The 18,044-nt window shown below is 44.3% G+C and overlaps 1 protein-coding gene across 1 annotated transcript in view; it reads right to left on the bottom strand.

Annotated features, from left to right (window-relative positions):
- Positions 1–18,044, bottom strand: part of LOC119403329 (ubiquitin-like modifier-activating enzyme 1) — a 58,920-nt gene that overhangs the window by 21,064 nt on the left and 19,812 nt on the right. The window contains 10 exon segments of the mRNA XM_049418279.1: positions 296–488; positions 1,320–1,394; positions 1,709–1,855; positions 4,580–4,628; positions 5,759–5,823; positions 7,190–7,386; positions 11,504–11,669; positions 13,034–13,186; positions 13,739–13,819; positions 14,899–15,004. Of these exon segments, the coding sequence (XP_049274236.1) occupies positions 296–488; positions 1,320–1,394; positions 1,709–1,855; positions 4,580–4,628; positions 5,759–5,823; positions 7,190–7,386; positions 11,504–11,669; positions 13,034–13,186; positions 13,739–13,819; positions 14,899–15,004 (1,232 nt within the window).

The raw sequence follows: 18,044 nt of genomic DNA, 5'->3' as shown, positions 1-18,044 counted from the left end.
TACGCACCTTACCTGTTAACGTAACTTTGCGACTCGGGTAAGTGGGCTTATAGCGAGAGAAAGGAGACTATAGCGGCGTCATTCCCGATTAGAGAACTGGTTATCATCGCTCCCTTTGCTAAGGCTCTGGGCCCCTAAGCCTTTCCTTCTCTATTAGCGGAGACTGCAGGGAAAAACAGGCCGTATGTGTTGCAATCAGCCGGCCTGCTCTCGCGCATGCAATGTGAACAGGTCATGGCCTAAGCTGTAACAATGAAGTCCCACTACAGTCTACGCATGCGTTGCCTAAACGTACCATCAAGTCCTCCTGTACGAGACGATGCTTCGTTTTCGGTGACCGATATCTGCACACCCGACTTCGGCTTGAACACGGGCACCTTGACACGCTCGAGGATGCGGCTGATCTCTTGCCGGTCCGTGCAGTTGTGGATGCCGTAGACGGCTGCTCGCAGGTTGGCAGCGGCGACAATGTAATCCATGTGAAGCTCCTGCGAGCAACGAACATGTAATAGGCAAGCGTGAGCTGATGGCTACTCTGTCACTTAATCATTCTTCAACTCCACTTCTCTTCCCAGTTCCCCTCTCGATCTCTCTCTTTTACATGCATGAACATACACATGAGCTGCCATGGTGTGACGTTAGTCTTTTGAGACAAACACAATGGTCTTCGTCGAGGGAAGGATTGGTGTTCCTGGCCGCCTTGACTTCAATAATTGTACAGCCGCGGCCACCTCTGTGTAGAGCGCGCGAGCAGCCGGTTTTTGCTCTGCGCGGGCGACACCTTGAGGCAGCTTCGGGCTCTGACGTAGTCAGCCTGACTACCAGGCCGCGCGTGCTCCTGGTACATCACGTCAGAGCCTGAAACTGCCTCAAGGTGTCGCCCCGCAGAGCAAAAAACCGGCTGCTCGCGCGCTCTACACAGACGTGGCCGCGGCTGTACATTCAAGGACATTCGATGTACATTCGTTGCATACATGTGCATTCGTTTCGTTTCAATATGCATCAGAACCAAATAGCCCGCCAAGAAGCATTAGCATTCAAGGAGGACACATGAAGTTGTTCAGTAGAATCTCGGGAAACTGGAGTTACTTAACGCAATTGCCCTTAAACAGAACGGCTTCCAATTTGGTTAGTTACGTTTTGAGTTATGCATTCGAAACATTATATAAAAACGAAACTCACTTTAAATGAAACGTATTTTCCCGGTCCCTTCAGGTTCTGTTTAACGACACCTACTGCACTAGATGGGAAGAATGAAAGCCCGAGCCTCGATAATGCTCGGAAACGTGCTTTGCAGAGACCGGGAACAATGTACGCACCTCGCTCGCGTCGAACTCAATGGGGTGGGGACAGCGTTTAAAGCCAGACCAGAACAGAGCACCCGTGGAGGTTTGCTGCGTATATGGGAGGAAGCAAAAAGAATAAGAATCAATCGGCGCATTGAAGAATATCGCTTGCGATGCCATACAAGGGTTTGTGTCGCATCTAACATGACAACGTGCCTCAAGGTGGTAAAAACGTATGCATCTTTGCCTGAGATGCATCTGTGCAAGGTTTGGCGATGTGGACCAATACTTCAGACACTGCAAGGTCACAGCCCTCGCGCATCATCTAGCAGTGGCGAATAAATGCCACTGAAAAAGTTTCACAAGGTTTGAAAACTGTATAGAGGGAAAGATAAAGAATGGGAACACGTGAGCTGCCTTACGTGATCCTTCGGGAAGTTGTACAGGAGTTGTTTTATCTGGTTGCTGTACTGGCTCTCGAAGTGCATCCTGGCCCACGCCACGCAGTCGGCAAAAGACTTGGGCCGCTCGTCCACCAGTTGCTGCTTCACGCTGGCAAGCACGTCGGCCTGCGTAGTGTGTTTCACAATAGTACATTCGTAACAGAACCACCGGACAATAAATATGGGTGAAATTAAGGGGGGTTATCATGGCGTGAGACATTGCGCGAGTTCAGGTAACATGACCTTTTTCTCTCAGATTATTGGTATTTATTTACATTATTTTGGTTCATTTGTTCTTTCATTTTATCTTTGGAATCAGGAATATAAGAAACTTAACAATTTGTTTATCAACTTCTGCATTATTCAAATGACCTGTTTAGACAATTTTGCATGATGCTAGTTAGCGAGTTAGCGAAGCGATTTTCGCAATTCAGATTTCCAACGAAATCAACAATGAGCCTTGTATTCTTGTTTTATTTAATTATCCTTTAACTACTACACATATCTTAAGCCACTAGGCCTATAATATACATTAAGGGCTCTAGTCTAATAGTTTAGAACTAGTCAAAGAAATTTATGAGAAAAAAAAACGAAAAGAGTAGACTACAACGATTGCTTCAGGTATTAACTCAGTTACTGTAAAATATCATCTTTACCGTAAAAATCTTTGTTCTGTGTCGTCATTCGCGACCGGGGCAGTTAGTCGGTGTAACGAGACAAACACAAGGTATACCTAGCTTCTAGCACCCAAATTCTGTCACAAGAAAAAATGATATTGAGAGGCAGACTGAATAACTGGCCAGAATTGGAAAGAACTTGAGCAGAAGATTACACAAAATGATTTCCCACATAAACTTTTAGGGGCGAAGCTCCTTAAGGCGGCACCCGTTCGTCCCTCGTAATCGTCATCGTCGTAGTAGTCCGTAACAAGTCTTACGCTTTGACCTCCAACGTGGTGCCGGTGGGAGATTTCTCCTGTGCGTTGTTGAACAATAAAAAATTCGCAGCGTGCGCGTTAACTAAAAGCCGAATGCTTCTGTCTCTCATTCCCCATTAGCAGCCATTGGCATGTTCCAGTAGGAAACGTTAGTAGAAGTAGAAGTGTAAGTGTTAGCTAAAAGCCGACTTCTTCTGTCTCTCATTCCCATTAGCAGCCATTGTTTACCTCCAAGGTAGTGCCTGGTGAGATTTCTCCTGTGCGTGATTAAACAATAAAAATTTTGTTCAAAACGCCGTTGATTGATGAAATAAACCAACGAAAGACGCCAGATGTTTTGTAAAAGCAGAACGAAAGAACGCCAGATGTTTTTCTTAAAGTGTAGTAGTAGTAGTTGTATGTAGCCACCTCGCCCGATCGTCAACGGGCGAGGTGGACCGGCAACGGCGCGAGGACCCTGCCGTACGAGAGTTAAATCACACTAAAAGACATACTTTGCGGGCGAAACACTCTAGTGAGCTTTCAACTTTTCGTCTTAATGTACATGATAAAGAAATTATTTCTACGAAAAACGCAAGGCACACCTTGAGCAATATGTTTGGTTTTGGGACGCTAAATGGAACCATGAGGCGATGCGAAGCCGGAGCACTTGCACGATCACGTTCCGTTGGCTTTCGTTGGGCATGCTACCGACCTCGCGTCGTGGAACGCGCGTCCTGTCTTCCCTCTAGCCTTGCCTTTAATTCGCACAGGGCGAGCGGGGAATGCGGTCGCTCTTTCGCTCGGGAGCGGACTTCTTCCTTGCATTTCACCGATCACAAGTGATAATGAAGGGACCACGTAAACCAACAGTACAATAAAAGTTTGATGTTTAATATATACACGATGTTTCGCACTCTTTATATTACGTACTGGGCGCATTTCACGGAAGAGTTTCACGGTTTACAGATGATTCCCTCCGTAGCTTCGCCCCACTCATCATCATTCACCCCGTGGATATGCTGTGATTTTTTCAGAATGGTGGCTGTAGCAGACTTGCAGCCTTATTTTGTTATTTGATATATGCACTACTCATGGTGTTGCAATTTGCAGCAATGAATGGCACTGTGGAGCACCGCTGAATGCGATATCCAGAAGCACAACCAACGAGAATGCAACAAAAACAATTGAGGTGAATTTTCACACGTGTGCGCACATTTGCTCGATTACGGAGCAATACGAAGTAAATGACCATTGCTATTTTACCGAATAACTGTGCTTAAAATTTGCGAGGTATTCAAAGAAATGGACCACCGTGAGAATACTTCGGAAGTTCGGCAGGATGTGTAATCGCTGGCTCATTGTTCTTGGCAGCCTTTCATTACACACTGCCGCTAAGCGACGATATCACTATTTCCCGTACATAGATAAGGGGAAATCAATCGACGAAATCAAAACTCATAAAATTTTTTAGAAAGCGGAAGAGGTATGTAGTGTTATTCAAATTATTAGACATATAAGACTGTGACTGGTCCAATATTAAGAGCGACTAGCAATACAGTAGAAACAGTAAGAATACAAGTACATACTAATTTCCTTATCGTAATTACTAGTACGAAATTAGAGAGTACTTGTAGAATATGAGTCATACAAACACAATACAAACATCACTTTGCTTGTTTAGCCCATTGGCTGGTCCCGTGCTTATCTTAGAAACCACTGCTACAACTTAGACAGCATTGCGAAACAAAGAACACTGCTTGGTCATCCTGAATATTATTTAGAAATTGAATAACATATCTATTAATTTTTCATATGAAAGAGCACACATCTATTTTTTTGCACCCCCCCTTTTTCGGTAAAGCCTGTGTTGGACTACCTTTTAACTATCTAAACAACAAAAGAATAGAGCAAAACAAAACGGTTATGCTTACTGGCTGGTCACCTGGAAGTTTTAACGTGTTCTCCACAAACGTGGGATCTCTGTGAAAAGACAACAAAATTTGTAAAGTTTACTACAGTAGTCTTACCACGCAAAATCCAATAAGACTCTCTCTCTCTAAAAAAAAAGAGTGATGGCATGTAACACAAGACGTTGAATATGTTCGGTCCGGCGCCCAGTGAACGTACTTTTAATGTTTGAACTTTACTTCGCTTTTTCTTTTTCGTTTACCACACACACGAAAAAAGAAAACACAGAGAAAATACAAGGGGAAGGAAGAAAAAGCTGCATAACAGCAGTTTGACGGGCTTCCTGCACCCTTGGTTTGACAACCAGAAAAACGAATGCATGTAGTATAAATAGAAAAGTGCAATAAATACTAATATTCCACGTCAGCATATTGAACGCCGTTATCCTGCAGCAAAATCTACAAAAGTCAGCCGGGCAGATTCCTTAATTCTAGACTATCTAAGGACTAATAATAATATCTGGGGTTAAACGTCCCAAAACCACGATATGATTATGAGAGACGCCGTAGTGGAGGGCTCCGGAAATTTCGACCGCCTGGGGTTCTTTAACGTGCACCTAAATCTAAGTACACGGGCCTCAAACATTTTCGCCTCCATCGAAATTGCAGCCGCCGCGGCCGGGATTCGATCCCGCGACCTGCGGGTCAGCAGTCGAGCGCCATAACCACTAGACCACCAGTGGCGGGGCGCTACTATTTAAGGACGCGTACGACGTTAAAAAAAAATATTCACTCGCTGCGGGTGTTTTCCGATGTTTGTCAAGTAGTATGTCGGCTCCAGAAGCCGCGAAGGTTGCACGTGAGATTATGCAAGCTGTCATGATAGACAATATGGTGATAGAGTGTGCAAGCACCCATTCAGTCATTCTTCTTCAAAAAGAATAGAATTTCTTCGCATGTTGTAGTTCTGTGTTTCTTGCGAATATCAGCGCTATATATTGTGTGTTTCTGGGAAAATTAAACCAGTTGGAAGAGCGCTCGTATGTGCCACTGTGTTCGTCCGTTCTATACACGCTAGTATTATGATCACGATTAAGCCCTGCTTCAACGCGAATTCGGTGTTCGCTTCGCATTGTTCACGACAGTAAGCGCATAAACGTCATGGCGACGAAATCGACTACAGGTTCCTCAATTTTTACTCACTCCAGGTACTTCATTGCTTCTTCGGGCCTTTGCTTGAACAAGCCTTCGAATTCGTCACGGGCCCACTGTGGAGAATACAGACAAGACTTATTATTAGTACAGTGCAGAAAAATAAATAAAATTTCGCGGCACTAATGTATCCAATCGGCCCAGAGTAAACCTTTATTACAGACAGCCTTTAGGGTACATCGCCACCTTTTAAAAAAATTTTGACATTTTCACCAACAATTTAAAGCTCTGTCTGCCTTAAGGAGAGAAGACGAAAAAGACACTTCAAGTGTTTTAGAAAGTCATAACTTATGAATTACAGAAATTGCCCGAAATACGTCCATCCCGCCAACAGTGATAGCTGCCAATCCCACGACACCAAAAAAAAAAAAAAAAAAGAAGCCGCCTTGGCAGTACTACAGCTGCGTATGTAGGCATTGCGATGAACAAGAATTTTTTCGCTATCACCACTACTAAGAATATCACAGTCCAAAGAACCAAAAAGAATAAAAAAGTGTCCTTTAAGAGGTTCCAATGGAATATTAAGTATAATACAGCAAAAAAACCCCGAAAGTGTCATTTCAGAAAGTTTCATATCGATAGAATCCATATAAGCTCAAAACTTCAATGCTTGCGATTATCGTAGCTCATTGCACAGGCTAATCGTGTAAAGGTTCATTCGAAAGTATTGATTTTTTCAAAGGTTACAAGTTCTTGGGCAATGAAAAACAAATGAAAATCAAGTTTCAAGGAAGCAACAGTTTCGGTTTCTGGGCAGAAAAAAACAACGACATAAATTTTGAACATTGCCGGATGGAGATGTATTTTCCCTGCACTACATTTCTTAATGTCTGGAAATTCTTGAAACATCATACACTCAAAATCTGTCGCTTTTACTGAACACGTCAATTTAAAGGGACACACCTTAATGCAGGGGTCTCAAGCTCACCTCAGCTGCAGTACAAAATATAGTCCAGCACGAGCCGGTACAGTGAGGATGGTTTAAGCGGGAGATGCGGGGGGGTGGTGAACAGAATGTCCATTTGAAACAACGCATTTCCCATATCCCACATGTGGATCATTTCTGCAGGAGATTTGGTGTCGGTATTGGAGAAACGTATCGGTACTGCTCTACAGAATTACTCATTTCTGGACGACAATTCTGAAATAGAGAGATTTTGTTCCGCTGTCACGTTTCAACACGTGATGACCACATGGGGTTCCTCACGAAAAAAAATGCTTGAGACCGGTCCCGTCTCTGTAGCTTAACGCACAAAGCGTTATTAATCGCAATAGGCGAGTAAGTAATGCGAGTACCATATTTAACAGTCACAAACGTGTCACTCCTTATGAAGCCGTGGGCCGCGTGTTTGAGACCCCTGCCGTGAGGGCTTCACGCATAAATATCAGCGTAAAGGACTACTCCATACAATGACGACAGACCTGCAGCGTATGCTCGATGGCGTTGGGGAAGTGCTTGAGCGTGCAGATGGGGATGGACTTCTCGGGCGGGTCGTGCGAGGAGGAGTACGACTCGGACAGGTGGGGAACCACCACCTGGACGTTGCCTTTGGTACCCAGGGTACCCGACTCGAGGAGGGGTTTGCTCAGCTGGACGCACCGTATGTCGATGTAGGTGCCTACGACGACACCGACGCGATTCAGTCCCGTATATTAGCTAGTTTTAGTAGCAACTATTATCGCGCTGAGTGCGAGCCACACCATGGGAGCGTGGCCGAGCGTCCTGCAAGGTTGTACAGTGGCGGCGATCGTGGCACATTTTCCACTTACGGGGAGAGAGTTTGTCTGTACCTGCGAGCGCGCATCACCCCCCTTTCTTGCTTTCGCTCTCGAAGTTATCATTTTCTAACCTGATATCACCGCAGGGCAAATCGAAGGCGAGCACAAAAGCAACTTGCCGGCGATGCGCACTTGCAGTAACGGCCAAACCCTCTCCTGATGACTCGAAAAGATTTCACTATCGGCACCAGTATACAACCTTACAGTGCGCTCGACCCCGCGCTCCCGCGTTGTAGCTCATACTGAGCGCGATAGTATGTATAAAACGATACAAAATACTCAGGCAAGAAGTATTTGAGATACAGGTACAAGATACCACCGCGATAATTGTATCCGATACGATACTTGCCAATTGTATCTTAAGATACTTCGATACATTCACAAGTTGGTTATTATATATTCATATGATACAGCAGCAAACGCCAATGAACAAAAATGTCCACTTGAAATTCCTTAACTCTGACCAATTTTGTTTCAGTTGTATGTAATGTCTGTTAGTATCTTAAAAGTTTTGTCTTTCTTGCTCAAAGTACATTAGTTCAATTCCGTAACAACTTACCGGGAAGAACTTCAATAAGAAGCCTTTGCACGATGGTGCAAATACCGGCGTGGAGTCGGTATTGTATATTACCTTGTCCGTGAACCACCACTACGCAATACCTGATCAGCGGACAGGTGTGCGGCAGCAACAAAGCTGGAAGCGACTTTTGTGACGAATTGTGTGTACGTAGGGGACATAAAACTGCAATGGCTGTTCATATTCGACGTATCTGCTGATGTAAAGCATTCGTTATCGATATACTCACTAACGCACATTCTTTGAACAATTTTTCTTAAACGAAAGAACATCTGCAATCCGGAAACGTCTCAGACGTATTGTATTGTCACGTGGTATAGTGACAATCAATACAGCGGCAGTCAAATTGTAGAAACGAAACTCTTTACTGAACTAACTTAAGGTAAGACAATAGAAAATTCATTGCCTATGGAAAATTGCCTGAAACGGCTCGTTGGGACGCTCATGAGAAAAACGGAGCATTTGGTGTATATATGTTTCTCGAATACCCTACCTAACATCCTCTCGAGGGCCCAGATCTAACGTCTTTAAGATGGCTCCTAATAATTTCCATTATTATAATGCAAACTCAATTTCGCTACTTTATTAAGCAGTAAGCGGAATGTTTGGTACTGTCTACTCAAGACCCGCCGCGGTGGTCTAGTAGTTATGGTGCTCGACTGCTGATCCGAAGGTGACGGGATCGAATGCTGGCCCTGGCGGCCGCATTTTCGAGGGAGGCGAAAATGCTAGATGCCCGTGTAATTAGATTTAGGTGCATGTTAATGAACCCAGGTGGTCGAAATTTCCGGAGCCCTCCACGGCATCTCTCAACGTGGTTTTGGAACGTTAAACCTCAAATATTAATATTACTGTATAGTACTCAAGGCCCGCCCACATAATTATATATTTGTTTTCAAAATAGCCTTGGCAGAACAGTAAACTCCACTGAAGTATAAATATGCAAATAGTAGCAGACATAACGCAGACATTTAAAAGTACTAATAAAGCAGAGAGCTTATTACGGCAGCACGTTACAAAAAAAGATACTGCAGCGGCCACACCGAAAAAAAAAAAACAATAAAGAGACCTAGGTAATGTGCGGAATGCAAAAGAAGGACAGCTAAGAAAGCATTTGTGCTAACAATCAAATTATGATTTCAAAAATTCTTTAAATATATAAATAGCACTAAAAAATATGGCACACCGAGATATCTTTTGTTAGGTAAAGGCTTGGTTTATTAGATCGAGCATCGGTATCGGTGGATCTATTGTTCTTGGAACCTTATTTACATATAGGTCAATGTCATCGCATGTAAGGCAAACTTTCATCTACGAGGTACTTCAAATCGCTGTTGTGTGAATGCCATGAGACGCAAGGCAACTTCGTTCTTGCATGCTTCAGATTTCGTTACGAATCACCACGCAAGAGAATCTTCAATTACGACACGAAAGCGGCATATTAATTTGCGTGATAGACGCTGCACTCATTAGTGTACGCGACACAGGACCGTGGCTAAGAGCAAGTGTCATGGAACTGACACAACTAAAAAGAAAAAGAAAATAGAGAAAACAAAAGCTACGTGGGCTGGGCGTAGACGTTCGCGCTTGTTTGTGTGGAGACTGCGCGAGCGCTGCCACATGACTCTACTCCACCAATAGGGAAGCACAGACCTCGTCGCCTGTATAGTTACGGTCCCTAGAATAGTCGCCTGCAATCAATAGAGGACTCTGGCGGAAAGATAAAAGTATGTCACCGCCCTTAGTTTTATTCAGGTGGCTTAGTGGCGCCAGTACCAGCTTGAGAAGCGGAGTTTAGCCAGCGATAACTGTTTCGTACGGTGGTGTTGCGGTAGCGGTATCTTGTATCTTAAGATGCACGATACATTATTGAATGTATCGGAAATACAGATACAGATACTCGTTCTGTGAAACGCATCGCGATACAGATACAAGATACCCGAAGAGTATCTAAGATAGTATCTAAGATACATGTAGCTTCGATACTGCCCAGCACTGCACTATGAAAAATAGTAAGTACTGCATACAGTGGCTGCATACCAGTGGCTTAGCCTGAAACATTTTTTTCGGAAATTGGGGGGGGGGTGGTGTTGTGGCGAAAGTTTGGCTCGATCAACGTTTCTGTACGTTCAGGGTCGACCGTATCTCGGGTGAAAACCCCATTAGTATTCAAATAGGCAAAACGAGAACTTTTATTCTACTTCGCGAGTTCAATTTCCGTTATGCGACGTCTAATCTTGTCGAGAAACACAATATTAATTTTTCGCATCATATACTGAACATGAGCTGCTATGATGTCTTGAATACTAATGACCTGTCAACCTAACATATGGACGACCCTGTACGTGCGCGTGTTTGTGTGTGCATGTATGTGTAGCTGTAAAATTGAAAAAAAAATCGGGAGGGGGTTTAAGCAAAATACTTAAATTTCAATAAAAACATTACGGACAACATACCACATTATACTGGACTGCATATGGAACACTTCAATAGAAGGTAAAACGACGATGTGGAGAACCCTATCTGGTGCTTCCGCTCCTTCTTAGCTGTTCGTTCTTCTTTTCACGCTACCGGATACATAGAAAATGTTGGAGGACGCTTGAGCTTCGCCCTAACATGATAGCGTAAACGGGCTTCGTTCGCATCGCGTTTTCATTCGGTAGCCTCGCTTCGTTTCTCCGTGGACACCTCAAATATACTGCAAGGAAAGGAACGTCTAAGCAAGTAATATTGTCCGTTTAAAACTATCCTAGAATGCCTACTGCAAGTGCAGTTGTGAAGTGCCCACTACGACACACTTTTCCTTTTGCGAATCAGCGAAGTACCCATTGCGCGTCTGTAAGGCAACACGAGAGCCTACGCAGTTGCTCACTTTGTTGATGGTTTCGCTGCTGCTGATGATGATTAAATATGTCTGAATGCTTCGCAATGGGCGGCACTTCAAACCCCTCACTCGTTGTGCAATGCACACGTCTTGACGCCCGGCCACACAATATTGCATGCGAGGAGACTGTTTGCATTACATGACATTCGAATAGGGTTTTTTCGGAAGCTGTTCCAAGCAATTGCGTGGCTTTTAGGCAGAGCAGCTGCCTGCCACGAAGAAGGCCTGGGTTCGATTCCTAGTCGAACAAAGGTTTATTATTATTTATTTATTTGCATCTGTCTCGAATTTTCGATCAGGGGCCACAATGATTTTTCGCTTACAATCAACGACGCCGACACCGACAGCGGAATTTCTGCTAAACGAGCTTTTTAATACTATCGCGTTAAAATAGCCACACCAATAAATGACAATGGATTTGACCGGATCCAATAGCCAGGCTTTGAAGCACCTTTGAGACGCAGACGAGACAGAAAGACAAAAAGAGCCGACTCACGTGATTCGACGTTGTCGAGCGCGTTAGCGACTCCGTCTAGGGCACCGAAGAAGTCGTCCGTGTAGATGTGCTCGGAGTCCTGGCCGACACGGTGGCAGTGGGACACAATGCTCACCTCCGGGTTCATCTTGGCCACGGCCTTTGCGGCAGTGACCGACTTCAATTGCTGGAGAAAGGAGAACATTGCAGACCATTGACGGATGCTTTGAAAGAGAATTTATCGATAGTCTTTGGCGTAATCACAAGATTGATCTCCAGACGAGACTTACTCAAGGGATATGTAGGGAGATCGCCGTTACAATGCCATCATACAAGTAAATAAATGGCAATATAATTTTATATTGGCTAAATAGTACATCGTGATCGTAAGGCCGGCGACCTGGGAGTCACCCTTTTCTTCACCAGTGAATACAGGAACAAAACAACAGAAAGTCGACAAGACCAGCTATGGTCTCAGTAATGAAATTTTATTTAGAAATAACTGAGTGTACGAATAGTGATTATGAAAGCCGTAAGAATCACGTGTAAGTAAACTTCGCACATTCTTCAGCAATCAGTCAATGCTATATCCCGTTTGAAAACGAAACAGGCAGTTGAATAAGACCCATATTCTTATTTTTGAGTAAGTTATTTGCCGCAGCAATTTCTACACACCGCCAAAGCAACCTTCACAAGGCTAGATAGCCGGTAATATTATAATTTTCTCATTAGCAGCCATGAAGCAGCACCTAAGGACAACATATAAATGCACTCTTTGCCGCAATGACAAAGGTAACAACCCACCTCTGAGATCATACGGGCTCCCATTATCTCGGAGGCTGTATTGATAAGCATAGGCGTGCGCAGATTTGCGCATCAGAGGGGGGCAAAGGTTCATCGCAACGCCCCCCCCCCCCCGCCCACCCTACTAAGTCAATGTATGGGGCAGATTTTGCGCCCCGCCCCTCATAGGTGACTATAAGGGTCAATGTACGGGGCAAAATTTTGCCCCCCCCTTGTCTCCCCCCCCCCCCCCCGTATGCGTACGCCTATGCTGATAAGCCAGACATTCTGCGTCGTGACCAAGTCACGTGCTACTCCTGGCGTGTGCTGGTATGGGTGGTCATTTTTTTTCTAGTCACACCTTGTAAGAAAGAACTTGTGTCTTACAGAAAAAGAACTTCGGTATATTAAAAAAATTCTTCACATATATATTCGAAACACTAGCTTGGTAAGCATACTGCTCATTTAGTTGGCAATAACCGATAATCTGTTGTACCAACATTCGTTAGATATAGGTTCGATTGTACTTCAGCACCAAAAATGGCTATTTTCGCGATCCCCTCGTTAAGCTTTTGCTTCTATTATTTGAAACATAATATTCTATACGGAGGCTTCTGAGTAGACACTATTGCAAGCTTGGCTTTCCGTACAGTCCAAATTACACTTCTGCTAGCTTTTAGCACTTTACAGAGTGGTGCGGTAAAATCAATGTGGGCACTGTGACAAGCGAGCACGATTAGAAAATAAGAACGGCCGATCGATACTCACACCAACGTCCCATGGTCGGAAAAGGAACTGCCGGTTCAGGTTAGAGCGCTCGATGATGTCCATGTCCGTGACGTAGATGCAGCCGCCGTCCGTGCCCAGGCCCATCATTGTGAAGTTTTTGAGCAGTTCGCAGCCAATAGCCCCAGCACCAACCTGTGTTTAAATATACCTATCATCCGTCAATACCAAAATCATTGTCGCCGTATGGTCTAACATTCGATAGTCCACTTGCACCCACTCAAATACGGGATGGCTAGATGGGCTAGTTGGTATTGCATATTCAAGGAGTAGTTAACAGCGCAACTAGACAGGCGCATCACGTAGAAGGTAAACACACTTGTGGTGTGTATTTACCTCCTCCGTCCTGCGTCTGTCTTTCTGCGCTTTAAGTTTTCCACGAGTACCAAACTGAGCACGGAGCTTGGAGTGGTTTAGGGGCCCGTTAAGGCCATGATGATCTACTGCGGACGACGCTTTTGCATACGAAAGCCTCTGCAGAAAGGTGGGAATGGACTTGCTTGAGTTACACTTACCCCTCAATAATGACAAAAAATTGATTTAATTGTAGCTGATGTAAGAGCACCAACGAGCCTCATATAAGACCTTAAGCTACAGCATCACACACTTAATGTTCATCATCTGCACGAGGAAGGTGAACAAGTAGCAACACGTATCTATAAATGGTAACAGTTGCACCACACTCACCAGAAAGTACTTTTGCGATGCCAGTTTCTTCTGCACGTCAGCTCCAAAGACGCACGCTTGAGCGGCATACCGTGTCTTTGCCTGGGCAAAAATGAAAACTAAGCGCATCACCACAAAGCATGAGCCACCCTATTTAGTCTATCCTTACACGTCCTTAACTAACATTTGCAACCTGTGCCACATCTTGCGCTGTGTGTTCTTCCCTAATCTTCATTGGTCATAAAAACGAAATCTTAATGAGCTGGACAAAGTCTTATTCTCATGGGCAACACGTGACCCAAGTTTGATGGGCAGTGAACTTTTTTTTCGTTAGTTTGCCCTATGGCATCAATACACATTTCACAAAGTTGTGCAACTGTGTTTCCTCTATGAAGTGCACTTCATCAACTCCACAGGCAATCTGTAGACTCAGCTACATAAGCCCAGAGTACCTCAATATGCGGGGGCCACTTGCACACAATATTCGATTGCGGTGCACAACAACCTCTTCAAGACTGGCCCGTGCCACAATATTCACGGACTGTGATCAGTCGTAATTTCATTGAACCGCACCTAATTACATTGTCACGGGTCATGTGCATCAGTACCCAAACTTCGTTGGCTGCACACGGCCCGAACACGAGCCTTGCTAACCCTCATCATTTCGGGTGGTGCTGCATCTTATTTTGGTAGGTTACATGTACACCAAAAGTAACATGCCAGGTATTGAACCATCTCAAGCTAGACGTTCTTCGTTATTCATGGCCACGCATTGTCGAATCGTTATGCGTGTGTGGAAGAAAAACAGCGCGAAAGACGGAGCACCTAAAAAAAGGAGGACACAAACAACAGCTCCATTGTTTGTGCCCTCAATTTTTCTTGTGCTCCGTCATTTGCGTTGTTTTTTTTTACTACGTCGTAATAACACGCCCAAGCATCCACTTTAACTGCATTATGTGTTCAGTATAACCGAACTTTAGTAAGCTGCGCGGACACTCTTCATCAAATAAGTTCATAAACAATACCATACTCTGCCAAAAGACATGTCCTTCTCTGGAAATTGGTTGGAAATAAGTGTGCTTTGTAGCTGAGTAAAGATGGATCTAAGGCGAAGATGAGCGTTTCGTTAGCCTGTTGAGTAAATGCAAAGAAAAAGAAAGAAAAAAAAAACACGAACTTACCAACGCATTCGCACTTCTTTCCGTGACGCTGCCCGTCTGCGGAAGGCACTCGAGGGCATCGAAGTAGAACCACTGTTGAATCGGCATGAATTTTGCTACTGCATGCCTGAGTAAATTAAAAAAAAAGAACAATGCAATCACAGATCGTGGGAAACCTCAACTCTGTCCAAAATTCCAATGTAGTCATTGTCCACTGAAGCACTAGTGTACGATGGTGGGCGCAAGTGCTCATTCAACATTCCATATCGAGTATGAATCAAGTTGAAGTATAAAATAAATGTCCAATACGATGGCCAGCTATTCGATTTACGCGGACAAGTGCCAATTATTGGCCGCGAGATTAAGCGGAGTCGCCGCCTGGCGGCTTCTGGCTGAACCGCGCCTAGTGTGGATTGCTCCATGCGTCGTCTCTAGCCACGTTGTGTTTGCATGTGCGCGTGCGTCATGCAGGCCGGTTTGATCCGTTGCGTTAGTGCAACTTTAACAGCTCGCACGTATGCCTAACACGATGTGAAGAAGCATTTGGCCTTGATCGGCTGTATATGTACTGTATTAAGATCAGTGAGTGCACTTGTCAAGAGTGCTGCGTGTGGTCGTCCTTCACGAGTCATATCAGTGTAGGTGCCGCTCTGTGGTCCAAGCGCATTGCAATGTGCACTTGGTGTTGTCCTAAAGATTAGAAGTATTAAATCTCGTGTGAATATAGCCTCTTAGCGACTCGGTGGTAAAAAAAAAAAAAGCTCTCATGCACTTGCGCGCTGTGGTTAGGTGTATAACTTGGGGACTGTCGTTTATAGGTTACGCGACGAGCTTTAGTTGTGTACGGTCCTGGTCCCACTGCAGAGAAATATTTCTGTCAAATCACGTCTGACACTTCGGTACTTAAATTGTCCTCTAAAAAGAACAGAAAAAGGAATGACACGGAAATCGCAAAACTGAGCTGCCTTGCGCAATTATAACTTGTGGCGAAATGTATACAAAAACACCTGTTTACTTAGGTTAAGGTACGCGTTAAAGAGCCCTGATGGTCAAAATTATTCCATACGGCGTACTTTACATGTATGTCGTAGTAATTTCACGCGAAGCCACATCTTTTTTTTTTTTTACATTACCTGAGCGTTTGTGTTGCGTTGTTACAGTAGATTGATGGAAGGCAGCGGACATTATTCGCATGAAAAATGTATTTTGGTCCCGTGAAATAACCGGGCCTTTGTTCCATTACTGTCGTGCAAGCAATCAATCGAAGAAAATTCTGTGCTGTACAGTTACCTTTGTGTACTGTTATTGGAATAAAAACAAGCATGTGCGTGTTAAACGCCTCCGTAGCGCTAAAGTGCTGTCAGCCACGTACATTTCCTCAGTAAACCTATCAACTGTTCTACATTTGATGGAGAACTGAATAAGGTATGCGGATGAATATTTGAGCACGCAGTGCACATAGTGCTATTTGAACTCATCGTGCAGGAATATCGGGTTTCTTTTTGCCGGGGGGTATCCAGATGAACAAGAAGTAAATAAATTCAGTCGCGCTACAGCAGTTTGTAGTAGGAGGAACACAAGCTAAACATGTACAAATACAGCAATAAGAAAATGTCATCCATTGCAAAAACGCCGACTGTTGCCGAAGGCGAGCAACCCGTTCCTTGGCAGAATGCACTTCTCTCACAAGTAATAGTGACGATCGACGCGCTTCGTGCATTAATTCGAAAATGAAGAGCGCACATAATACCAGAAAGCTGCAGTCAACCCATTTTGTTTGCCGGAAATCGGGTCAAATCGCTCACAACAAAGCGCTATTGTGTGCGTTAGTATACGCGCCGACAACCGTCTATCCACACTAGCGCGGCGACGGTGCTGACACCTGTAGCCCGATCTCGCGGCGAATAGCAAACAACATGTACCTTATCAAATCTCGGCCCGTCTGAATCTCTTAAGCACTACCGACGGCAATATGGTCACTAAAATTTTTTTCAAGCATTCCTTAATTGAAAATAAAATCGAAGGCAGCTGATTCTTTTCACTTCCCTTTATATATTTAAAGTAAGCTGTAATCTATGCGTATCTAACTTTTGCTGCTTGTTACATCTGACATTTTACACACGATTTCACGTTGTTTAAGCACTTAAAAGCCTGTGGAATTTATTGTTGAACTGGTACTAAATATCATACTGACGCTTTGTAATTTCTTTTTAGGTTGATAACATTGCACGTAATATCGAAGGTGTGTCGCACGTGTCCTGAAATAATTCATTTTAGTTGTAGTACTTCTTTAATATTGTAGTATGTTAGTAGTTTAATTTGTTATGCAATATCGCAAAAAGAAGTTGTGCTTACTGTTGTGCTTCCTATACGCTCTTCACTGTTGCCAAAACATTTAGCTGATCAGGAGTCTCTGTCAGGCCTCCAAACCTTTTACTCTTGCTACCGTTTTTGTAAAGGTACAGGAGTAATAAGTTTTCTTCCTAAATATGACAGCTACCAATCTGGGATACGTCGTACTGTGTTCCCGTGGCATTTGAGAACACTTTGGGCGTAAAGGAAATTGGCACTTGTCTGTACTCGGATGCAACTGCCCACGCGACCTAAGCACGGTTGCCGATTGCCTCCGCAACTGAACAAATAGTCTCGCTTGTGTGCCGGACGGAGGAATCAGCGGCCATCTGGCTGATGACGTCATTCTTGAGTGCGTGACCACTGGAGCAGGCTCATATGATATGCGCCTTCCTGAAGTTGTAACCGACAACAAGTATTTGACATCGCATTCACCTTCCCTATCACTGATCGCGCCTACATTATTCCAGCGTAGCAGCTTCCACTTCAGCAAGGGATATTATGCAGAACGCGATGCTGGGCTAGTTGGTTCATGCTTAAAACGGCGCTCTTTTTGTCCTTCATTTTTTCTGTGTAGTTTTTTCGCGATAATACTACGTTTCAAGGGAGATTACATGCATGCAGATGCTAGCCGCAGCTGAGCTACTAAGACGACCGAGAGTATTGTTGATGGAACATCGACTTGGCTTCATAATATCCCTTCGTTAAAATGCGCTTAAGCCCCTAACCACACGTAGGCGTTGGAACGCGCAAGCACGCGGATGTTAAACGTCAATGTGAGCCGAGGAGGTGCGATGGCGTGTTGACGCGGAACG

Source organism: Rhipicephalus sanguineus, chromosome 8, assembly GCF_013339695.2.
Source record: "Rhipicephalus sanguineus isolate Rsan-2018 chromosome 8, BIME_Rsan_1.4, whole genome shotgun sequence".
NCBI lineage: Eukaryota > Metazoa > Arthropoda > Arachnida > Ixodida > Ixodidae > Rhipicephalus > Rhipicephalus sanguineus.
Note: the sequence above shows the minus strand (reverse complement) of the source record. Positions and strands in the feature narration are given on the sequence as shown.